This window comes from Macaca fascicularis, chromosome 10 (genome assembly GCF_037993035.2).
Source record: "Macaca fascicularis isolate 582-1 chromosome 10, T2T-MFA8v1.1".
Taxonomy (NCBI): Eukaryota; Metazoa; Chordata; class Mammalia; order Primates; family Cercopithecidae; genus Macaca; species Macaca fascicularis.
In genome coordinates this window covers 36,245,703-36,269,913 of record NC_088384.1, presented here as the reverse complement: position 1 = coordinate 36,269,913, position 24,211 = coordinate 36,245,703, and the positions used below count along the sequence as shown (strand labels likewise).

General features: G+C 50.1%; 1 protein-coding gene and 2 long non-coding RNA genes across 11 annotated transcripts; 1 reads left to right on the top strand and 2 right to left on the bottom strand.

The window, feature by feature from the left end:
- Positions 1–219: 219 nt before the first annotated feature.
- LOC123567282 (uncharacterized) lies at positions 220–4,861 on the bottom strand. 8 transcript variants are annotated; one of them, XR_012418377.1, is made up of 4 exons: positions 2,391–3,202; positions 2,138–2,288; positions 1,454–1,547; positions 220–1,088 (listed from the first exon to the last, which is right to left on the bottom strand). It is a non-coding gene; the product is annotated as an uncharacterized lncRNA (long non-coding RNA). The 8 variants fall into 8 exon arrangements; XR_012418378.1 differs by lacking the exon at positions 1,454–1,547 and adding an exon at positions 4,719–4,861 and having other exon boundaries at positions 2,138–2,568; XR_012418380.1 differs by lacking the exons at positions 1,454–1,547; positions 2,391–3,202 and adding an exon at positions 4,719–4,861.
- Positions 4,862–5,152: 291 nt separating this feature from the next.
- LOC123567226 (uncharacterized) lies at positions 5,153–18,456 on the bottom strand. Of its 2 annotated transcripts, XR_010578508.1 has the most exons (6): positions 18,078–18,456; positions 13,065–15,734; positions 9,701–9,866; positions 8,500–8,742; positions 7,556–7,677; positions 5,153–5,288 (listed from the first exon to the last, which is right to left on the bottom strand). It is a non-coding gene; the product is annotated as an uncharacterized lncRNA (long non-coding RNA). The 2 variants fall into 2 exon arrangements; XR_006690111.2 differs by lacking the exon at positions 13,065–15,734 and having other exon boundaries at positions 18,078–18,450.
- LOC135965503 (ral-GDS-related protein-like) lies at positions 11,532–22,073 on the top strand. Its single transcript, XM_065522574.2, has 12 exons — positions 11,532–11,699; positions 13,767–13,939; positions 15,307–15,500; positions 15,625–15,941; positions 16,710–16,925; positions 17,298–17,401; positions 17,894–17,963; positions 19,518–19,592; positions 20,075–20,149; positions 20,741–20,764; positions 21,118–21,239; positions 21,748–22,073. Exons 1-12 carry the CDS (start codon positions 11,532–11,534, stop codon positions 21,785–21,787), a joined length of 1,578 nt encoding a protein of 525 aa, XP_065378646.1. The 3' UTR covers positions 21,788–22,073.
- Positions 22,074–24,211: the final 2,138 nt, after the last annotated feature.

Sequence of the window (24,211 nt, the reverse complement as noted above, 5' to 3'; positions counted from 1 at the left end):
AGCTACTCAGGAGGCTGAGGCTGAAGAATCACTTGAACCCAGGAGGCGAAGGTTGCAGAGAGCCGAGGTCACACCACTGCAGTCCAACCTGGGTGACAGAGCAAGAATCTATCTCAAAAAAAAAAAAAAAAAAAATTGCAGGGAGAGGGTGCCCTGCGGAACCCCACTTTACTCCAGTAGCAAAGGCACCCTGTGGAAGAGTAGAGGAAGAGATCTGGAGACAGTGAAAAAGACATAGGTTTATTAAGGGGACTTTCACACAGGTGCAGTGGCTGTGGCTGGACATGAGAACCACTACATTTGTAAAAAGCATGCAGCTTCCATCACATTTTCACCTAGCATCCTCGACCTGTTACAGGTGGAAGGTATCCGGGTTCCCGGTGGTGAATCCATACACAACTGAAACAACCTCAATTCTTGCCTCCTCAGAAGAAAGAATTTGAGGGTCATCAGGTAGAAACCATTAGAGGCAAGTTGCAAAGCAGAAGTAAAGTTTTATTAAAAAGCAGGCCAGGAACAGGCGTGGTGGCTCATGCCTGTAATCCCAGTACTTTGGGAGGCTGAGGCGGGTGGATCACCTGAGATCAGGAGTTCGAGACCAGCCTGGCCAACATGGTAAAACCATGTCTCTACTAAAAATACAAGAATTAGCTGGGTGTGATGCTGAGTGCCTGTAATCCCAGCTACTTGGGAGGCTGAGGTAGGAGAATCTCTTGAACCTGGGAGGTGGAGGTTGCAGTGAGATGTGATTGAGCCACTGCACTCCAGCCTGGGCTATAGAGTGAGATAGTATTTAAAAAAAATGGTTATTAAAAACTTTAGAACAGGAAGTAAAGGAAAGAAGGAAAGCACAACTTGGAAGAGGGCCAAGCGGTCGACCTGAGAAACCAAGTGCCCAGCTTGACCTCTTGACTCAGAGTTTCACAGGTTGGCATCCTTCCAGGATCTTGTCACTCCTGATTCCTTAGCTTGCGGCTCCGAACACACTTTCTTCTTCGACCATAAAGTCATTCTGAGGGTCCACATCAGGTACGGCTGTCGGGTGCCTCTGCCATACAGAGGGGTCCCTCTGGTCCTAGGAACCTGGACTGGACACAATTGTTTGTACGATTACTCCCCCACCCCTTTTCTCATGCTCGCAAATCCACCTTCTGAGAATGGACCTTAATACTGGAAATGGAGTCCCCAGCATAGTGAAAATAAATACATTCTAGAAATTGACAAGGCCTAAAGGCTTTTTCTCAAATGTTTATGTTTTTTTTCTTATTTTCTTTCTTTAAAATTTTACTTGTATATTCCTTTAGTGAAATACTTACATTCTTAAATTAGGATATAGTTCACTGTTTATGAGGCAGCTTTAGGCCACATTTAACAAAAGTAAGAACAAGTAGGATGCAAAAGTTTATACAGTATGTAAAAATCAGTAATTCAGGATGGGCTTAGTGGCTCACACCTGTAATCCCAGCACTTTGGGAGGGGGAGGCAGGAGGATGACTTGAGCCCAGGAGTTTGTGACCAGCCGGGACAACATAATGAGACCAGGGTCTCTACAAGAAATACAAAACAAAAACAAAAAAAAAATCACCCCGGTGGTGTGGCACACACTATCATCCCAGGTACATGAGAGGCTGAGGCAGGAGCATTGATGAAGCCCGGGAAACAGAGGTTGCAGTGAGCCAAGATTGTGCCACTGCACTCCAGCCCAGGTGACAGAGCGAGACCCCATCTCAAACAAAAAAACAAAAGAAAGAAAAGAAAAGAAAAAAATAAGACTAAAGGGTGCCAGAGAAGATGCCTTCCTTTCTCTTTTTTTTTTTTTTTTTTTTGAGTCTCCACCTCCCTAGTTCAAGTGATTCTCCTGCCTCAGCCTCCTGAGTAGCTGGGATAACAGGTGCTCACCACCACACCCAGCAAATTTTTGTAATTTTAACCAAGACAGGGTTTCACTATGTTAACCAGGCTGGCCTCTAACTCCTGACCTCAGGTGATCCGCCCGCCTCAGCCTCCCAAACTCCTGGGATTACAGGCATGAGCCACCACACCTGGCCAATCAACTATTTCTTCAGTTTACGGTTGGTAAGAAAGCAAAGCTTTATCTAAAACCTTGAGATCAGCAGAAGGTGTGTTAAGTTTTTACCTGTGAGTGTGATTCCCTCCAAGCCCCTCAGGAAGAAATTTGGAATAAAGAACGCCAGTGAGAGTTCAGTCTTGGGTTCACCCTTATCTGAGGTCGAAGGGAAAGCTGTCAGCATTTTTCATCCTGTGGAGATCTGCACTTCTGAAAACAACTTAGGGACATTTGTCAAGATGTTATCTTTACTTTCTATAGGGGATCAAATATCTTGTGGCTCTAACCGACTTGGGTGGCTATTGTTCTGAGCTATTATTACCTTTTTTCTATCCTTTTTTTTCTTTCTTTTTTTTTTTTTTTTTTTTTTTGAGACGGAGTCTCTCTCTGTCTCCCAAGTTGGAGAGCGATGGCCCAGTCTAAGCCCACTGCACCGTCCACCTCCCAGGTTCAAGCAATCCTCCTGCCTCAGCCTCCTCAGTAGCGGGGAAAACAGGCATCTGTAATCACATCCAGTTCATTTTTCTATTTTCAGTAGACATGGGGTTTCATCATGTTAGCCAGACTGATCTGGAACTCCTGACCTCAGTTGATCTATCTGTCTCGACCTCCCAAAGTGCTGGGATTACAGGTGTGAGCCAGTGCACCCAGCCAATTACTACCTTCTTCTTATCAACTTGCTAATTCACTTCTCAAGAATAGCTAGGTGCCCGGAATTTCCCTTGAAGGCTAATGTGGTTCGGATATGTGCCCTCCAGATCTCATGATGAGATGTGCTTTCCAGCCAGGCGCATTGGCTCACACCTGTAATCCCACCACCTCCTCCTCCTCCAATTCCTCCTCCTCCCCCTCCTCCAAGTCCTCCTTCTCCTCCACCTCCTCCTCCTCCACCTCCTCCTCCTCTTCTAACTCCTCCTGCTCCTCCAACTCCTCCTCCTCCTCTGTTTCTTTATCCTCCTCTTCCCCCTCCTTCATTTCTTTTTCCTCCTCCTCCTCCTACATTTCTTTTTAATGCTCCTCCTCCGTTTCTTTTTCCTCCTCCTTTTCTTTTTCTTCCTCCATTTCTTTTTCCTCCTCCTCCTCCTCACAGGCATGAGCCACTACACAAGGCCTGGCTGTTTGTTTCTTTCTCCTCCTCCTCCTCCTCCTCCTCCTCCTCTTCTTCCTCCTCACAGGCACCAGCCACCACGACTGACCTGGCTGTTTCCTTTTCCTCCTTTCCTCCTCCTGCTCCTCCTCTGCCTCCCAAATTGCTGGGATTATAGGCCTGAGCCACCACACCTAACTATTTCTTCTTCTTTTTCTTCCTCTTCCTCCTCCTCCTTCTTCACTTAATTTTATTTTTTTGGATGTGGAGTCTCGCTCTGTTGCCCAGGCTGGAGTGCAGTGGTGCAATCTCGGCTCACTGCAACCTCCACCTCCTGGGTTCAAGCCTCCCAAGTGTCTGCGATTATCAGCGCCTGCCACCCTGCCCAGTCAATTTTTGTACTTTTAGTAGAGATGCGCTTTCACCATGTTGACTAGGCTGGTCTCAAACTCCTGACCTCGTGATCTGTCCACCTCCGCCTCCCATAGTGCTGGGATTACAGGCATGAGCCACTGTGCCCAGTCCCCCTGGTTTTTGTTTTGTTTTCTTTTTCCATGAAATGGAGTTTCACTCTTGTTGCCCAGGCTGGAGTGCAATGGCATAATCTTCCCTCACTGCAACCTCCACCTCCCGGGTTCAAGCGATTCTCATGCCTTAGCCTCCTGAGTAGCTGGGATTACAGGCACTTGCCACCACGCCCGGCTAATTTTCATATTTTTAGTAGAGACAAGGTTTCTCCATGTTGGACAGGCTGGTCTTGAACTCCTGACCTCAGGTGATCCGCCCTCCTTGGCCTCCCAAAGTGCTGGGATTACAGCTGTCAGCCACTGCGCTGCGCCTACAGCTCATTTCTTACCACAGAAATCTTTGTGCCTCTCCACAAAACTGCCATCAGGGATGTCCCCAGAAACCATTCATCCCAGGTGCCATGCAGAGAAGAGCTTCTTGTTCTCCTTTTCCCTTTCCCTCTTCCCTCTCACCTCATCTTGTTCATTCACTCATCCCTTTTCCCTTCTCACTTTTAAGCGTTAACCTTTAAAAGCCTGTCTTCCCCTATAAGTAATGTATTGTAACTCCCGACATCACCATATCCTTCTCCAACCCACCAAACTGCCAAGGGTGGTAAGTCCATAAACTAAGAAGAAATGGGAAACATTCATTGCAAAATTTGCAGCCCGTCAGTCACCCAATGTGACAGCACAGATCTTCTGGTCTTTGAAGACCCATTTTTTTTTTAAGACAGGTGTCACTCTGTCACCCAGGTTCAGGTGCAGTGGTGCAATCACAGCTCACTGCAACCCCCAACTCCTGTGCTCAGGCGATCTGCCTGCCTCAGCCTCCCAAGCAGCTAGAACTACAGGAACACACCACCACACACAGCTAATGTGCTTATTTTTTGTAAAGATGGGGTCTTACTCTGCTTAACAGGCTGGTCTCAAACTCTTGGCTTCAAGGGATCCTCCCACCTTGGCCTCCCAAAGTGCTGGGATTACAGGCATGAGTCACCATGCCTGGTCTGAAGACTTTTAAATGTTGCCATATTCAAGATGTGTTGAAACTCACCTGTGTTTGATGAGCCTGCTTTTTCAAGTGAGTAATATACAACACACTGAAATACCTTCAGCTTCTCAGGCTTTGTACCTTCCTCTGGAATAATCAGTGTATCCCAAAAGTAAATCCATAATGAGGTCCAGTTTTTCCTTCCTACTTGGCTATGAAATAGACAAAGAAAAAGGCAAGCTAACCATTTCCATCTCACTGTAGGAGACTCTCCAGTTTGCTTTTTGACTGTATTTGGGAAGCGGGGACCTGACTGATTTCCTACTTCCTAAGCAGAACTTCCTTTACCTAGGAAATCCTCAGCGCGACCTACATGGATTAAACCAGCTTCCTCACTTTGTTTCCAATATTTTTACAACCAAAATATCCAGAAAGGGCAAGGCAACCTGAAAAAATGAGGACGGGTACCTTATCCCATGAGCCAAACTGCCACTTACACTGGTTAGTCATGAAATCGGCAAAATTCCAGATGAGTTCTCCAACCACGTATTTTCTGCATTTTTGATCCAGACCCACATGGTACTGCTCTAGCAGACTGTTCTGGTCGTCTTCACTGAATATCAGAGATGGACCCTGGAATTCAAGGCAAAGATAATTTAAGAGTCAGAACTGGCAGAATTGTAAATGTTAAATAAAAAATAAAGATCCACTTGATGGTGACGAAAATATCTGACCTCACAGGGGGCTGTAGTGACTGCAGGACTCACTGATGCTAGGGTAAAGACGGCCAGGGAATGATCTAACCCAGAAGAAAATGGAGGTTAAAAAAAAAAAAAAACAACATGGCCAGGCGTGGTGGCTCAACCCTGTAATCTCAGCACTTTGGGAAGTCTAGGCCAGGCAGATCACGAGGTCAAGAGATCGAGACCATCCTGGCTAACACAGTGAAACCCCATTTCTACTAAAAATATAAGAAATGAGCTGGGCATCATAGTGGGCGCCTGTAGTCCCAGCTACTCAGGAGGCTGAGGTAGGAGAATGCTGTGAACCTGGGAGGTGGAGCTTGCAGTGAGCAGAGATCGTGCCACTGCACTCCAGCATGGGCAATAGCGAGACTCCGTTGAAAGAAAGAAAGAAAGAAAAAAAAAAGAAAAGAAAAGAAAAAAAAGAAAGAAAGAAAAGAAAGTCATTACTTAGTAACTGCTTTATTTATAAATATAATTTGATATTCCATTCATCTTACTTTTCCATCTCTATCTGCTGGTACAGTCTTAAGGCTGAACTACACGAGAAGTAAAAATATGCCTTGGGACCAGGCATGATGGCCCATGCCTGTCATCTCAGCACTTTGGGAGGCCGAAGCGGGAGGACTCCTTGAGCCTAGGAGTTCAAGAGCAGCCTGGGAAATATAGCAAGACCCCATCTCTACAAAAACTACAAAAATTAGCCAAGCATGGTGGCACACACTGGGGGTCCCAGCTACTTCGGAGGCTGAGGTGGCAGGACTGCTTGAGCCCCAGAGGTCAAAGCTTCAGTGAGCTGTGTTTGCATCACTGCACTCCAGCCTGGGTGACAGAGCGAGACCCTATCATAAGTAAATAAATGTATGTATGTATGTATGTATGTATGTATGTATGTATGTATAATGAAATTAAACCAGGCTGGGCATGCCAGCTCAGGTCTGGAATCCCAGCACTTCGGGAGGTCAAGGTAGGAGGATCACTTGAGCCCAGCAGTTCAAGACCAGCCTAGGCAACACAGTGAGACCTAGTCTCTACAAAAAGTTTAAATATTAGCCAGGTGTGGTGACGCATGCCTGTGGTTCCAGCCACTTGGGGGGCTGAGGAGGTAGGATCATTTGAGCCCAGGAGGTTGAGCAATGAGCTGTGATTATGCCACTGCACTCCAGCCTGGGCAACAGAGTAAGGCTGTGTCAAAAAATATATATCTTTAATTAAACTAAATAAATTCAGCTATTCTAGTCATATATCAAGACCTCAATAGCCACATGTAACTAGTGGCCACCATTTCACACAGTGCATATATGGGGCATTTCTATCATTGCAAGGGTTCTTTTTTGAAACAAGGTCTCACTCTGTCCCCCAGGTGGGAGCGCTGTGGTGCAATCATGGCAGAAGGCAGCCGTGACCTACTGGGCTCAAACGATCCTCCCACCTCAGCGTCCCAAGTAGCTGGGACTACAGGCAAGCACAACCATAACCAACTAATTTTATTTTTTATTTTTCTTATTTTTTTTGAGATGGAGTCTCGCTCTTTCACCCAGACTGGAGTGCAGTGACATGATCTTGACTCACTACAACCTCTGCCTCCCTGGTTCAAGCAGTTCTCCTGCTTCAGCCTCCTGAGTAACTGGGATTACAGGTGCACACCACCACATCCAGCTAATTTTTGTATTTTCTTAGTAGACACGAGGTTTCACCATGTTGGTCAGGTTGGACTCGAACTCCTGACCTCGTGATCCACCCACCTCAGCCTCCCAAAATGCTGGGATTACAGATGTCAGCCACATTGCCTGGCCACAACTAATCTTAAATTTTTTGTAGAGATGGGGTCTATGTTGTGCAGACTGGTCTCAAACTCCTGGGCTCAAGAGAGCCTCTGACCTTGGTCTCCCAAAGTGCTAGCATTCCAGGTGTGAGCCACCACACCCAGCACTGCAGAACCCAGGTCTATCAGTGCTGACCTAGAACCTCTTGAGAGTTTCTTAAGAATTCAGAACTGGGGCCAGGCATGGTGGCCCATGCCTGTAATTCCAGTACTTTGGGAGGCCAAGGCAGGTGGATCACTTGAGGTCAAAAGTTCAAGACCAGCCTGACCAACATGGTGAAACCTCTCTCTACTAAAAAGAAAAAAGATTAGGAGAACGTGGTGGTACGTACCTGTAATCCAAGTTACTTGGGAGGCCGAGGCAAGAGAATCGCTTGAACCGGGAGGCGGAGGTAGCAGTGAGTCAACATTGTGCCACTGAACTCCAGCCTGGGTGACAAGAATGATCTTCCCTCTCAAAGAAAAAAGAAATCAGAGCTGGTTACCTTTTCAAAGAGGATGAGCAAGGGTGCATATCCACGAGCCACTTCCCCCTTCTTGACTAGTTTGCAGAAGTGGCATTCTGTAAGCAAGATAAATTTAAGGGTGCAAACAGAACAGCACAGTCCACTGTGGGGGGCTGTTCTCTAGGTGTCAATGGGAGTCCCAGGAGCTGTGACAAATGAGTGTGAGCTGGCTGGGGAGAGAACAAGGGGCTGGATGGTGTTCAGGAATCCACATGGAAAAAAAAAAACAAAACCGTCAAGATAAAGCAACCTATCTTTGGTGAGGAAGATGAAAAAATGAGAGGGATAAAAATATGAGGACAGGCTTGGAATGGTGGCCAGGGAGGCCAGCCAGATCTCCACACAAAGATTCTGCTGTTAGGCAGGAGGCAGCCTCAGGGGTGAAAGTTTCCTGAAGCAACTCAGGTCAGGACTCACATACAAGGGCCCCAGAGGCTGCAAAAGCACCAGCTCAGCCAGCCAAGAACCCAGGGCCACAGCCTTCTGAGACCCAGACTCCAAGTGAGGATCACTGGGATTCAGCCGAACAGGAGGACGTGACAGCTGGAGGACCAATACTTCCCAACACCCTTCCAGCAAGCAGCTGTGGACCTGCCATAGGAGCGGTGACAGGCAGGATGGTGGTCTGGGAAGAAGGATCCCAGACTGGGTGTCCCATACGACCTGGTTGTGACGATCCCACAGCCAACACTCATGCCCCAGCCAAACCCAAACCCAACAGCTCCCCAAAGCCCTCCATGTAAATAGCCTGTGCACTGCTAAGCAGATACCTCAGGGAATAATCTGATGGCTGTGAAGAAGATGCAGCCTCAACAGGGTTCCACAAGCCTTCTGCAAGCAAAGCCTTCTTTGCTTGGGTGCCTCTTCAAAGCACTAGGGAAGCTCTTAAAAGATACAGGGCCAGGCACAGTAGCTCACGTCTGTAAACTCAGCATTGTGGGAGGCAGAGGCAGGAGTACAGCTTGAGGTTAGGACTTTAAGGACAGCCTGGGTGGAATAGTGAGATCCTGTCTCTACAAAACACAAAAATTAGCATGGCATGGTGGTATATGCCCATAGTCCCACCCACTTGGGAGGCTGAGAAGGGAGGATTCCTTGAGCCTGGGAGGTCAAGGTTGCAGTGCCCATGATCATGCCACTGTGCTACAACCTGGGCCACAGCACAAGATCCTGTTACAATCAAACAAGCAAACAAAAAACCAAAGATGCCTGTCATCTGCCTCATCAAATAAATCCAAATCTCCGCAGGGTGACACAGAGTATTCGCATTTTAAAATATCTCCTCTGCTGAATAAAAGTACAGTAATGGCTGAAAACCACTGAGTTATGTAAATATACTTCCTGTGACTTATTTGTAGCCCTTCCATATCTAACAATTTCTACAGACCCTCTCTGTGGGCTTCAGAAGCCAGAATGGGCAGGGCCAGGTGAGAGGTGTCCTAGCACACTGAGGCTAGAACACAGCTCCCAGCTCAGGGGGACCCATTTCTGAGGTGAAGGCACCCACCAGGGGCTCCGCCTGTCTTCAGAGGGAAAATCACACCTCAGAACCCCAGAGACCCAAAAGAAAGCTCCACTTCAGCAGATACCTGTCACTGGGCCCTGGAGCGGCAGCCCCAGGAAAAACTGCCATTGCACTGTCAGCTCCCTCCAGCCCTCTCTCAGGTCCCAGCAGGAGGAGGTCTCTGACTAAGCTCAGAGGTCTCAACAAACGGCGGGTTGAAGCTCAGAGGAGTTACTAACAGACCTATAGTTACCTCAAGACTCCACCTGATCAGGGCCAAAAGTGAGTCCTGGGAGGGCAGCCAGGAAGAAAGCAGGGCAGAGAGGAAACACAGGGAGAGGGGGCCCTGGGACCATGTCAGATACGGAGGGAACGAGGGGAATGAGAGCAGACCTGATGATTATGCTCCCTACAGCCCCTGCATGTCTGTGTCCCCTGAGAATTCAGACTGAGGGGCTCACTCTTACCTTTCACCCGTTCCTGGGCTCTGGCAGGCTGGCCTGCTTCCTGCCCCAGCCTCACCCACTCTCCGCAGTCGTCACCACTGATGTGGGCAAGCTGATGTCTCTGGTTTGCTGGGCTCTCACTCTCCACCCAATGGCACCAAGTTTACTTCTTTGCATACTTTATTTTCTGTGATTAAAAAGGGAAGCAATTCTCACTAACACCATTTCTCAGAGGAGAAAACAGGCACAGGGATGTTCTATGACTTCCTCACGATCACCAAGCTACAAGTGGGAGCTGGGTTTGAATGGAGGTCTACCCATGCTCCTAAATTTGAGCCATCCTCCAAGGAAAGGACAGCACTGTAAAAGCTCAGTGATGGGGCGGGAGTCCTCACTAAGGCCTGACCAGGCTGGAACCCTGATATCCAACTTCCAGCCTCCAGAACTGGGAGAAACATAATTCTGTTTTTGATCAGATCCCCAGGCTATGGCTCTTTGTTGTAACATCCTGAACTAGCCCAGAAGTGCGACTCCATCATCTGTGTCATATACCATCATTCAGAAGGGAGTCACTAACCCCTCAATGCTGTCTTTGTGGATGCTGCCCACCCTAGGCTGAGATGAGGCACAGGATCTGGGTCTAAATAAGACGAGAAGGCACTGGAAGGTACAATGTCAGAGGTGGAGGTCTGAATTTCATTTAATCTCAATCTCCACTGTTGTAGAATGACAGACGAGGCCCAGAGCAAAAGTGTCTTCTCCTGAGAACACACTGTGGACCCCAGTCCCACTGGAGTTCTCTTCTATGCTACCTCTCACCCCTTCTTGTATTTCTTCCATCTGTAAGTGTGTGCAGTATCTACAGGGAACACCACACCATGAGTTTTATAAATCTATCTCAAACACACCTCATGAGTTCCCTAGGAAGGAGATGCTAGCATAACCCCCATTGTGCATGCTGGGGAGGCCCCAAAACACCAAAGGAGTTCTCTAGGGTCTCACAATTGCTAAGATAAAGGTTGTTTGACCCAGAACTATCTCCTCAAACCTGGGACCCTGGTTACATCCAGGTCTTCCCAAGGTGCTGAAGGGGCACACTTTGGCATAATGGTGAAAGGTAAGGAGTTGATGGGGGAGAGTGAGCGGCCAGAAGCCCAGTGGGGCCTTTGAGTAGGTCTTATGGAAAGGAGGTGCTTACAGGATGGAACCTACAAGATGTGACCTCACTTCCTTACTGACAGACCCCAACAGAACTTAGAATTCTGGTAACTAGGCACCCATATTATACACACAGCCCCATTTCCAGCTCAGTTGATAGTCGACACTCCAGAGAACAACATGTTCTCCTGCTGTGTCCCAACATGCTGCCGACCTCCTCGTCGCAGGAGAGGCCAAAATGAGACTGTTTCTCGAGAATATAGACATTGGTACAACCCTCACCCTCGACGCCTCTGGCCCTTTGCCAGAAGGCACCCACAGGTAACCCAGGGCCCAGGGCAGGCCCGTCCAGGCCAGGCCTCAACTGTGCCCACTAGGGCAGTGCTGAGCCCCTCCCCATGTGTTTGGGGAAACAGGAGAAGAGGGGCCCTCCCTGGACAGGAGCAGGTAGGTTGTCGGGGGTTGGGAGCCTGGTCACTATGTCAGGTTCACAGCCCAGACCATGCCTTCAGGATGGGAAGGTGAGTATCGAGGACACAGTTTGTCTGCTCAGATCTGAATCCCAGGACCTCAAGCTGTCATCTGCCAGAGATCTCAAGCTCCTCTGGCTGGAGGTCTATGCAGATGCTCCTATGTGCCCAATCCTGTTGGGGAAGGGGGCGCCAGGGAGGAGTTCTAATGGGGGTGTCCCACTATGGGGTCAGCCAGGCAGGCCACTGACACCTCTTCGCCTGGCTCACTCTCTTTGCAGAGCTCCACACAGCAGATCAAGCAGGAGCTGTTGGATGGATTCCATTTCTCCATCTTCTTCAAAGAAGGGCAGGGGCCCCCTGCTACCAACCACGGCCAGTGCTGGTCTGGGGTGAGACTGGACACAGAAGGGTCTCCACAGACAGGGATTCCAGAAAACCAGGGTGGACCCAGGACTCAAACACGAATATGGGGATTCCCTAGGCTCTGTCCTAGGGCTTTCACACTTGAGTGAGCCACTGTCCTCTCCCAAAGGAATCTGGCTGCCATTAGTCCCCAGTGGCAACTTGGTTACGGGCAAAGTCCCTTTCACCTATCAGAGGAAGATCAGAGAAAATCCTTCTGTTTTCACTTGATGCTATGCCAGGAGTATCTCAGCATGTTGCTACAAGAATTGGGTATGAGGGTAACATTGTAGCACATACTCATACTGTTATCATTTTAACTCCCCACCCTAAGTGTATGTCCAGCAACAGGCAGCTCCCCTGCCCTGTTGACCTCTTCCAGGACTTAAAATCCAACACTTCTACACAGACAAGATGGGGGGGTGGTGATTACAACAAAAGAAGGTGAAGCTACTCTATGCATCTGGGTTGAAAGTGTCATCTCAGAGAACTCATCCCTGCAGACACACCGGGCAGCTGCTGCACTCTTGCATGTCACTGTAATATTCCTTAAGGGAGGCCATGCTCCACAGCGGGTCAGCCTCTCAGTGCTGGTGGAGCCTGTCGTGATAAAATTCCCTTTCTAGGCAGCCTTTCTACAGGGAGCATAATCCTATGTGTGTCCTAATAGGCTGGAGCAGTTTGCCAGGGCTGCCATAACATGCACGCTGACTGAATGGCTTAACCACAGAAATCTGGTTCCTCACAATTCTGGAGACTGGAAGCCCAATGTCAAACTGTCAGTCTGGGGTGGTTTCTCTGGGCCTCTCTCCTTGCCTTGGAGATGGCTGATTTCTATCTCAGTCAGGACAGGGTCTTCTCTTGAATTTCTCTGTGCACTGACCACCTCTCCTTGTAAGAAGCGCAGGCCTATTAACTTAGGGGCCACCCTAATGAACTCACTTCTCCTGAATTACCTCTTGGAGAACTCTGTGTCCAAACACAGTCACATTCTGAGTCTCTGGGGTTGAGAATAGAAACAGTTACATTTAGGGGAGGGGACACAATTCAACCCATAAAATACACAAATCCCCTGCGGAAGACACACACCCGGGAAAGGGAAATCTGGGTGAAAGGATGTGCAGATAGCAAGTTTCAACAGGTGTAGCCAGTTGACTTTCCAAAAGGGCTCCAGCTGCTCACAGGGTCACCAGCAGCCTCTGAACGTAGCTGCTTCTTTGAACACAACCTCCCCTGAATACTAACATGTTCTTAACTTTTTGTCAATCTGCTGTCTGTGTGGCAGAGAGAATCACCTTGTTTCATTTCCACTTTAAACCATACATTTCCGTAACCTTTCCCGCTTTCAATACCTGCCTGCGTTGTCTCTTCCACGAGTCGCCTGGCAGATCCTGGGCCTTGGGATGCGCTTCCTCCCACCCTGGAGTCTTCCGGCACTTTCCCCTTGACCAGGGCTGGGATGGCCGTAGCTGTTTCTCCAGACTCACATTCATGTTAAAGAACAAAAACAATCATATCCCTTTAAGTCAAAGGGTTCTTCTAGAGCATCTTGTCCGGTGTGCTGTCACTAAAATAAGGAGAGGATGAGACCTCCCCAGACCCTTCTTTTCCATATAAGAAGCAGAGCCTCAGGTGGCCTAGGGGAATTTCATCCAGTCCTCCCTGTGGAAGGTGCTCTCTTCTGACCCGGGTGCTGCTGAGCAAGCATCTGACATCCAAAAGCCCGCGTCTCCTCTTCTCCACCATGAGGGTGATTTTTGAGGAGTGCAGGGATGATGCTCTTCATGCAGGCTGTTGATACAGAGGGTGCTGTTGCCCCACAGCTCACATTCACCATGCTGATGCCTTGAAGGCATGAATCATTTTATCCTTCCCCATCCTCACATGCAATTTTACCTTGAAAGCCTAGAACCCTTTTCACCATGGGCACCCAGGTTCTCCACATGCACAAGTCCCTGAAGGGTTGATGCTTCTTGGTGTGAGTTCCAGATCCCGATCCTCTGGTGGTTCATTGGTGTTACCACTGACTCTCATGTCCCTCCTTGTCCCCCTAGTATGAAAATGAGATCTGCAGGATGCCAACTTTCCAGCCCAGCACAAGGGAGAAGCTGTTGGAGTCCCTGGTTCCAGCCTTTCTAACTAAACCCATCTCCTCCTATGCCACCTGCCTGGGTCCCTCCTGGGACTTTATCACCGTGCCACACTTTTTGGAACTACTGGTTAGAAGGTGAGTGTCCATCCCCTCCAAGGCACCGAGGTGCCTCTGTCCCCTACTGGCTGTGTCTTGAAGATGCACCTCTTGGAGCCTCAGTTGGCTCCTCTGGAACAGGGAGTAATGAGATGAACCTCACAGGGTTCTTGTAGGGACTGAATGATCTAAGACACAGCAAACAAAGGGGTCCCTAGAGCCTAAAACTCTGGACAATCTGCTGTGGGTGCTGTGATTCATGTTTATTACTTTTCTCTTCCCCCTCACTGAAGCAGCTCTCAGCATTCTGCCACAATGGCCCATCTCTCTTCCTGTTTGGAAAGGCACATAGAAAGCAAGTCTGCAATGGCATTAGTAAACGATTTCTGAGTTTCCTTCTGGCTGGACTTTCTCCTTGATACAGACAGAAGTGGGGTCCCTTCATGCTGAGAAAGGAGCCACAGGCCCTCTCTGACATCTGGAGAGGCTCACTGAGTTTCTCCAATGGTTGGGGTTCACTCATTCAACACATACATACAAAACACTTCATTTGTGCATCGTTCTTCTTGTGACTTGGCATAATTTCATAAACAAGGCAGATGACAATCCCTGGGCCTCAATTCTACTCAGAGTCAGGTGCTCACAGTAGACACAATAAACAAATGGTATCTTCAGAATGTTAGAGGTGAAACCCTCATGGCCTCCTCTACGTATGGTGGCATCTTCCCAGATCCTGACTAGAATGACGGAGCCCAACAAGTATCAACTGGGGGGACTTAGGGTTCTGAAGGGCCTCTTCACCCACAAAACATGGGGGGAAATATGTGGACTCTGGCTGGGGAGAGACTAAAGGAGCCCTGGGGTTCATATGTCCTGTAATTCCCACAACAAGGCTGACATCTGGGGACTTCCCCTGCACGAGGCAAATAGTGAATTCTGTAAATGGAGACTTAGGTCCCTTGCAAAGGAGACGTGAGGTTGAGGTCACAACTGGCCACTGAGAGACCCATCCCCAGCACCGTGCCTTCCCAGCTCTCCCTGTCCTCCTCCACCCAACATCTGCCCCTACCCTCCTCACCCCAGGACCAGAGCTGGAGCTTTGATGAGCAAGCTGCTCACAAATCTGCCTGGAGCTGCAGTCTTGAGTGCCCAGCTGCACAGTGCTGTGCTCCAGGGCCATTGGGAAGAGAATGTCAGTGGGACGCTGGGGCGCAGAAGGGTCCGTACAGCCCTGCTACATGGCCAGGTCTGCCCCTTCCAGGACAGCACTGATGGCTTGGGGTAGGGTGGGGCTGTCCTCTACACAGGCAGCAAGAGGCCAGGGACCCAGAACCACATAAGGGTGCCCTGGAGGGTTGTGTGGGAGAAGGCCAGGCCTCTGACTCAGCTGTCCACTCCATCACCAGCACCACCGGCTCCATTTTGTTCACCTGGCCCCCTGAAAACCCTTCAGTTTGCTGCCAGGCCCTGCAACGGTCATCTTTCTGGATAAAGCTGGCCTTCAGGACCTTCACCTGGCCTGGACTGGGCTTGGAGGACCATCAGGGAATTGTCCTAGGCCAGTTGGTGCTTCCGGAGCCCAAGGAGGCCAAGCCAGATGGTGAGAAGACTTTCCAGGGCTGGTGTTTTCGGGGTACAATTCCCTTAATTTCCATCCAGTCATTTCTATACTTGGAAATCCCAGTGAGGAGTGACTGGAATGGTGACCTTTTCTCCTTTTCCAGATCCTGCTCCACCTCCTGGGCAACACGCATTAACAATGCTGGCCCTGGAGCCAGCGCCACCACTGCTGGCGGAACTGCCGCCTGCTCTGGAGCCAGAGTCACCTGTAGCCCTGGATGCACAAGGATATCGACATTCAACACCAGCACCAGCACCAGGGGAAGGGCCCCCTCCAGGAACAGTGCTGGAGCCACAGTCAGCCCCAGAGTCACCCTGTCCCTGTCCCGGGACTGTCAAGAGCCAACACACTGAGGAGCGGCCTGACATCACCACCTTCCCTCCCAGGCTGCTGGCAGAGCAGCTGACCCTCATAGATGCGGTGAGCAGCTGGGCTTTGCAGGCTGTGCGTCTGGCACCAGCTGTCTCAGACCAGCCTCTCCCTGAAGAGCAGCCAATGCCCTGGGTCCAGTTTCAGCCCCACTTCTTACCAACCATGGGATCTGGATGAGTTTCCTCAACCACAAGCCTTCCCTGTCTGCATGTGGACAGCAGAGATGGGAAATCACCCATGCCAGCTGCACAGAGTGACTGTGCAGACTGAATGACAGGGGATGGACAGAAAGCAGGACAGGGCAGGTGATCAGTGAGGGGCAGGCAGGGCCATGGGTCACTCACCCAGCTGCTCAGGAGCCTCACTACCCTCAGCACTTATTAGGTATCTCATGCATATTAGATTCTATGGCACACACCCAAACAGAGCCCAGGGTTGCAGTTGCTGCAAGGAAACTGCACCGGTATGGAGAGAAGGAGTAGAGGGCTGATTGGGATGGGAGGAAGTAGAGGCCTCAGGATGGGCAGGCCTGAGCCACCTTCTACTTCTTGGAGTGAGAATGGCCTGGAAGAAAACGTCACTCTCCCTTTCCACCCTTGTTGGGTTCTGGGCCATGATGCATTCAGGGCCCTCGGTGGGCAGAAAACCAAATGCAGGGACTCCCACAGGTCTGGAGCATATTTTAAAGCTTTCTCAGCTCCAGCTCTGTTCATGCCAGAGACTGTGGATGACTGTGAGCTCACTTCCTGCCTGGGACTGTGGGTGACTCTGAGCTGGGCTGTGCTGTGTCCGTGACACTCTCCTCCTCCCCCAAAGGAGCTGTTCAAGAAGGTGGAACTCTACGAATGCATGGGCTCCATCTGGGGCCAACGACATCAGAAGGGGAGTGAGCATGTGGCACCCACAGTTTGTGCCACCATTGCACACTTCAACAGGCTCACCAACTGTGTCACCACCTCCTGCCTCGGGGACCACAGCATGAGGGCCCAGGACAGGGCCAGGGTGGTGGAGCACTGGATCAAGGTGGCCAGGGTAAGCCATGGTTGGGCCTTGGGATTCCCTCTCTCAAAATGGGGAACTGCCTCTTCTCCACCATCGGCTTTCAGGATTGGCATCTGTATCTCTAGCCTGAGCCCTGCACATCCCCTAAGCCCTTCTTCCCAGAGCTTCCCTGACCTTGACCCCCATGGCCCAGTAGTGGCTGCTCACTTCTGACCTGGGACCTTCCTTGGGTTGAACTGAAATCTTCCCAGATGAGTGACATTCACTCAGCCCCAGGTGTACCCTCCTGAGGCTCCCTGGGCCTCTGCTTCATTCAGGAAGGGAGATCTCAGCGGAGAGGGCTGAGGCTGAAGTGGGTCGGACTCCAACTCTGGACCTCACAGCTCACTCTTCCCTCTCCAGGAGTGCCTACGCCTCAACAACTTCTCCTCAGTGCACGCCATCGTCTCTGCTCTGCGCAGCAACCCAATACATCGGCTACACAAGACGTGGGCAGGAGTGTCCAGGTGAGGAGCTCCCTCCACGGGAGCACCAGAGTTGACCTAGGGACCCATAGGTCTCCCCATGTGCCCTCAACGACTCTGAAAGGTTCTTGGAGAACAGGGACGGTGGAGGTAGGGATGGGCTGGTGGGTGTGCTCACTAAGCTGCCCTGGACTCCTAGGCAAGGATTTCTAACTCAGGAGGAAGGTTTTTTAACCATCAGGAACAGACTGGAGCCAATTGGAGGCTTTCAGGTGTTTGTACCCAGCAGTGGAACTGTGTCCAGCTGGAAGCTAACTGTGAACACGCAGGGGCTCATGTGAAGTGGAGATGGGCCAGGGGAGGAGCATGACAGTCACACCCTGGTCCTCTGGAGCCCCTGTCATCAGACGACCCCACTGGAAACTCTCACGCAGGAAGCCGAGATTCATTGAGTTTTCAAACACAAGGGATTGGAACTCACAAATCTCCCCCGTGATTCCCAAATTTACCCTTTTTTCTTTCCTCTGTCAATAGCAAGAGCACAAAATATCTAAAAGAACTCTGCAAAAAGGACACTGCAGTGAAGAGGGACCTGCTGATCAAGGTACAGTGGAGTCTGGGAGATGCGGCACAAGTGTTTAAGGGTCAGAGAAAAGAGTGAGTTTGGAAGGGCATTGGACCTGGTGTGCAGTGGTTATTTTGTAATGTTTTGACTTACCTACAAAAAGTGCACTTGAAAAATTCCCTCCATGCCTACTTTGGGCAAACAGGAGGAAAGGTGTGTGGGTCCATGGGCGCGTGGGGGCACGGGGACAGGAGGTCCTGGAAATGGGATGTGGCAATGGCTGCTGGGCTTCTGAGTGGCGGTGATGAGCTGCAGCATTAGCAGGGCTCTGGCTCCCATGCTGGTCAATGCTGCCGGCATGGAGCTTCCTCCAGGCTGGCGGGTGGTCATTGTAGGTGGGACTTTCTTCCTTCCTCAAACTGGCAGCAATTCCTCAGGAAGCCAGGCCTCTGCTCCTGCATCTGTCTGCAGCGCACCTCCATGGGCAGGGACTGCAGTCCACACTGGGGGAAACAACAACAGAGGAAGCTCATGTGCCAGGGAGTCCAGTAGACTGCCCAGCTATGGGTACCAATGGGCAAACTCAGGACACATGTATGTGCTTGCTGGGACTCCCAGCTCTGCCCTTTGCAGACATCTGAAAATGGTCGTGTCACAGGATTCTCACCAGTTAGCAGTGACACATGCTCATGACAAGTATCTGGGGGATCCATGCATTCCTAGGGGATCCTCCCTGACCAGATCTCAAAAACTCCATGCAAATGAGAAGGCAACATGCCACCCCACCCAGGATTCTGGAAAACCCTGCCATATCCGTCAGAGATGTCGCCTCAGGAGGCCACATCCTGAGTGGAGGAAGAGAGAGTTCTGTGCATGGAACTCCCCTGGGGGATCACTGACGAGGCCAAACCGTGGATTTGGCATGGCGCAAACCCAGTTTGTGTGGCAGAGACTCCGGTGGGGCTCAGATACGCAGGTGCCATTTAACCAGGTCTCCTAAAATGCCCTGTCCCTTTCCCATCACGACTCTGCAAGGCTGGAGTCCTAGACACTCAGAGACTCCAGAGAACAAGACCCTGATGGGTGGTGGTGCTGGGATGTGGGGTGAAGGCAGCCGAGACAGAGCCTCCAGTAGGGGAGGAGGTGCCCTCTCTTTTGGGGCCCTGGGGAGTCACTGCCCACTCTTGGTCTCTGTTTCTTTATCTGGAAAATGAAGGGATGCTGAGCCTGTAGTGCGGGCCTCACAGGGTGGAAATCAGGTTCGAGAAAAGAAAGCAATTGGAGGGTGCTCCTGAATGGTTCTTCCTCAGAGGGATGAGGGGGAGAACAATGACAACAGCTACAGGAAACAGTACTCAGGAGGCCCTGTGAGGTAGCTGTGGCTTTCATGGCTCTTTACAGAAGAGGAAACAGTCTCAGGGAGGCCTGGCTGTATGATTGGGTGCACACACAGGGAGTGTGGAGCTGGCCAGTGGTATGAGCACTGTGCCAGGTGACTCACGCCAGTCCCTGGGGATCCAAGTGTGCGATGGCTGGGGTATAACTGGGGGAAGGGAAGACAGCCTCACTGTCCCTGTCCCTGACACCTGGCAGGCGGGGAGCTTTAAGGTGGCCACCCAGGAGAGGAACCCCCAGAGAGCCCAGATGAGGCTGCGGAGGCAGAATAAGGTGAGTGAGACTGTGGCATGGAGGGACCGCAGGGGATCAGAGGACAGGGCTCTTTTCCCCACCAGCTGGAGACCTCCGTATCAAGACAGCGGGGGCTTCCTCCCCAGCCCTGTCCTCCTATGGCCACTGGGCCTGGAAAACCTCCATTGGAGAGACCAGAGCAAGGGTCTGGGAAAGGAGAACTCAGAGTGGATGTGGGGAAGGGTAAGGCTGGGACCACAGGCCCTTGTGACTTGTTAAAATCCCACCATAGAGGTAACTAGGAGTGATTGCCAGACTTGGAGGTCAGCTGGAATAGAGGAGGCAGAGAATTGGGAAAGGTAGCTGAGGGTCTTTGGCTGCTACAACTGGGAGACCTGGGGAGGGGGGTTCTGGGAGACAGGGGCTGATGGGATTTCATGGGACAGGGCCTTGGGCAGGCACCTCAGGGTCAATACTCATCACCACTACCCCTCCCACCTCCCCACCCCTCCATGGCACAGGGCGTGGTCCCCTTCCTGGGGGATTTTCTGACTGAGTTACACAGGTTGGATTCGGCCATCCCGGATGATCTGGATGTGAGTGAGCCTGGGGCAGGCTGCTTGGGAACCAGGATCCTGAGGCTTGGGAGGAGAGGGGCCTGGACAGAGCCCTTAGATCTCAGCCCTTGGAAAACCTCCTCTCCTGAGAGTCTCACAGCTGCTCCTGTGGGAGGGGGTGCCAGGCCCATCTCATTACCTCTGACTGACAGAGGCTCCATGGCAGTCACCAGCCCCTATCCCTGAGTGGTGAAGCTGCAGAGCTACCTGACTGCAACGATGCTGAGCTGTGGGCTGAGCTGGACTCAGCCTCTCCCTAGGGTGGTCCCATAATAGGAAGGTGAAATTGAGCCTTTCCAAGGGCAGGCAATTCCAGGGTCACTGAGCACTTTCTTTCTACGAGAGACCTCAGTTTCTCTGTCTGTCATCTCAGAGGGTTGGGGCAGAAGGTCCCTGAGCCTCAGCTCCCATGCCCCCCGCCCTAGACCTCAGAGCCTGAGGCAGGTTCAAGTTCTGTCATGTGCACATCCCCTGACCCTGGTGGCCCTGGCAGTAGTGCAGCATGGGAAGGGATGGGGTGGGGCTGTTGTGGGCCAGGGACCTTTCTGATGGGCTCTATCTGACTTCCAGGGCAACAGCAACAAGAGGAGGAAGGTGAACAGCTGGGGCATTCTCGTTGGATGAGGTTGGGGATGTGGACGTCACAGTCCACCCTGGGCAGGACACTCCCTGGCTCCATCGTCTACATCTTAGGTTTACTGGGAGGGTTTGACACACACAGGAGGAGGAGGAGACCTATCCCAGTGGAGAGAGTGGGAAAGGCACTGGAATCAAAGACCAGTTCCTGCAGGAGGGGCTGTTCACATCCAACTCTGAGAACAGGCTGGGGGCTGTATGGGGCCCCTTCACAGAATGGCCCCAGGGACCAACCCCTTCTCCCTGCCTGCCAAAGTTCCCCTCAGTGTCTTCCACCCAGGCCCTGTCAGCATCCTATCCTCTGTCTCTAGGAGGTCCGAGTTCTGCAAGAAATGCAGCTGCTCCAAGTGGCTGCCATGAATTACAGGCTTCGGCCTCTGGAGAAATTTGTCACTTGTTTCTCAAGAATGGAGCAGCTCAGTGAAAAGGAGAGGTGAGGGCCTGGCACATGGGTAGAGGGTGGGAGAAGGCTCTCCATTTTTTTTTAAATGTGGTCTGGCTCTGTCGCCTATGCTGCACTGCAGTGTCACCATCTCTGCTCACTGCAACATCTGCCTCCTGGGCTCAAGCCCTTCCTCAGCCGCCCAAGCAGCTGGCACTACTGCTATCCACCACCGTGTCCGGTTGTTCTCCAGTTGTTGTTCTGGTACAGGTGGGGTTTCACGATGATGTCCAGGCTGGTCTCAAACTCCTGGCCTCAAGCAATCCACCCACCTCAGCCTCCCAAAGTACTGACAGTACAGGTGTCAGCCACCCCACCTGGCCTAGAGGAGGCTCTCCTGTGGACAGCTGCAGAGAGCCTATGGCCATGACTCCACCGCCAGCATCAAGCCCTGTTGCATGGGGACTGCTGGGGACCCAGGATTCCAGCTGGGCAGGCAATGAGAAGGGACCCGATGTGTGGCTCATGGTGGCCTCACAGCTGCCTCTCTGTCCTGCAGCTACAAGCTGTCCTGTCAGCTGGAGCCCGAATCCCAGTAGGCTGGAAACATCCTGCAGTGGCTGGGCCCTATTGGGATGATGGCCAGAACACCGGCTCTGCATCATCCTTCACCCAGACCGGAGACACCAGGAAACCACATCTAGGTGGCTGGCAGCTCAGCTACATCTTGACCCCGCTCCTCAATACCAGATACTCCTGCTGGCCAGGATCAGGTCATGGGACTTTTGCATGTCAGGCGGGAAACCATTTTATGTTTATTTTCTTTAATGTATAAGTAACGGTTTTTTTTCTTAGCTTTTGTTAAAATAAAATTTTAAAACACTATTCAGAATGTTCTATAGTTGTTGGAATGAGAACAGTAACTCCAGTGCAGTAACCGTATACCAGTCTTTAGGATTCATCGTCTAGCATGTCAAATTGAGGCTATGGCTGAACAAGTCATGGAATAGCGTTCGCGTTACACCTGCCAACCGTTTAATGTTTTCCTTGTTTATTCAAATTAATTATTGTTAACTCTGTTTAAGGAAAACAAAAAATAAAACAAACAAACAAAAAAACACTGAAAAACCACAGTACGTCACCCAATCTATGTCACTTGTTCTACTGACCAGTTACTCTCAAACCTAAATTCTAGTTAAATTCAAGTTCCACTGGGTTACTCTACTTTTTTAAGTTGTAAATATTTAATGAATCACTTAAATATTTACTGAAGGGCTGGAGATGGGAGGTATTTATGCCAGTGGTAGGGCTGGCCTTCTCCAGAAGTCCTATGCACAAGGGAGCTGGCCATGAGTCTCCAGGAAATACAGATAAACTTTTCCCACTATGGATCTTCCCAGACTTTCTGACACCTCTCCCCTAAGGGAACATCAAGGAAGGAGAGAATTGTTTGAACCCAATATCTAAAGGATGTCCCACAGCTTAATTTGAACACAAGTACACAAGCCCCATTGTGGTATATCAGACAAAAACAAGTCAAAGAAATCAACATTTCAGGGTCTGAAATATGATACCCCCAAATCAACACAAAATAAACACTTCAATCCAGTCCTGGAGCCACAAAGCTCCTATAAGAAAAGTGGGAGTTTATTTCAGCAAAACTTCTGTCTATGCATGCAGTTTGCAAAAAAGAAAGAAAACAACAGCAAAAAGTATCTATGGCAGCAAACCCTTAGGCTATGCAATTGATTTGGCATTACTTTTTCTTTCTTATTTTTTGTTCTTTTTGGATGGGACACAAAAATCACTGCTAACAAATATAAATACAAACACATGGGACTATACATCATTTGAGAGCTTCCGCATGGGAAAGAGAAACAATGAACCATTAAAGAAGGCATCCTGATGAGTTCATGTCCTTTGTAGGGACATGGATGAAGCAGGAAACCATCATTCTCAGCAAACTATTGCAAGAACAGAAAACCAAACACCGCATGTTCTCACTCATAGGTGGGAGTTGAACAGTGAGAACACTTGGACACAGGAAGGGGAACATCACACACTGGGGCCTGTGGTGGGTTCGGGGGTTGGGGGAGGGATAGAATAGGAGATATACCTAATGTAAATGATGAGTTAATGGGTGCAGCACATCAACATGGCACATGTATGCATATGTAACAAACCTGCACGTTGTGCACATGTACCCTAGAACATTAAGTGTAATAATAATAAAAAAAAGAAGGCATCCTACACATTGAAAGAAAGTTCAGCAGAAACATATCTGTGAAAGGGGTTGCAATCTAACATGTATGAGAAACTAACACTACTCTGGGAAAATGAACAAAATCTAATACCCAAGCTAAAACTGGGCAAAGAACCTCAACAGGCACATCTGAAAAGTAACCACGAAATTGACTGACAGGTCAAAGAGAAGCTGCTCAACTTCACTAATCATCACACACATGTCTAGGTGCAAACCACACTCAGATACCTCTCACTCTAATTAGGATGAAACTTACCAAAAACAAGAAAAAACCCATACATTCGCAGGCAGTGGCCAATGTAGAAGTGCAGAAAAAGAGATTTTATACACTATTGGTGGGAATGTACATTACTATACACATGAAGGAAAACAGTTGAAGGTGCCTTAAACATTTTACAACTACCCGTTCACCCAGGAATACCACCACTGGTTACACACAGAAAGCGCATGAAATCTGTTATGTTGAAGAGATATCGGCCTTCTTATGGCAATTGAAGCACTATGCACAATAGCCAAGGTATCCAATCAACCTACCTGTTCATGCACAGATAAAGGGATAAAGAAACTGCGGTACACAATGGAATCCTCCTCGGCCATAGAAATTCATGAACCCATGTCAACTGCAACAACGTACAGAAACCTGGAGGACATGATCTTCCATGAAATGAGCCAGGAAGAGAGAAATAAACACGGCATGATTCCATGCCTATGAGAATGAGATCAACTTTGTCTCTAAACGACTTTATCTCCTAGTAGAACA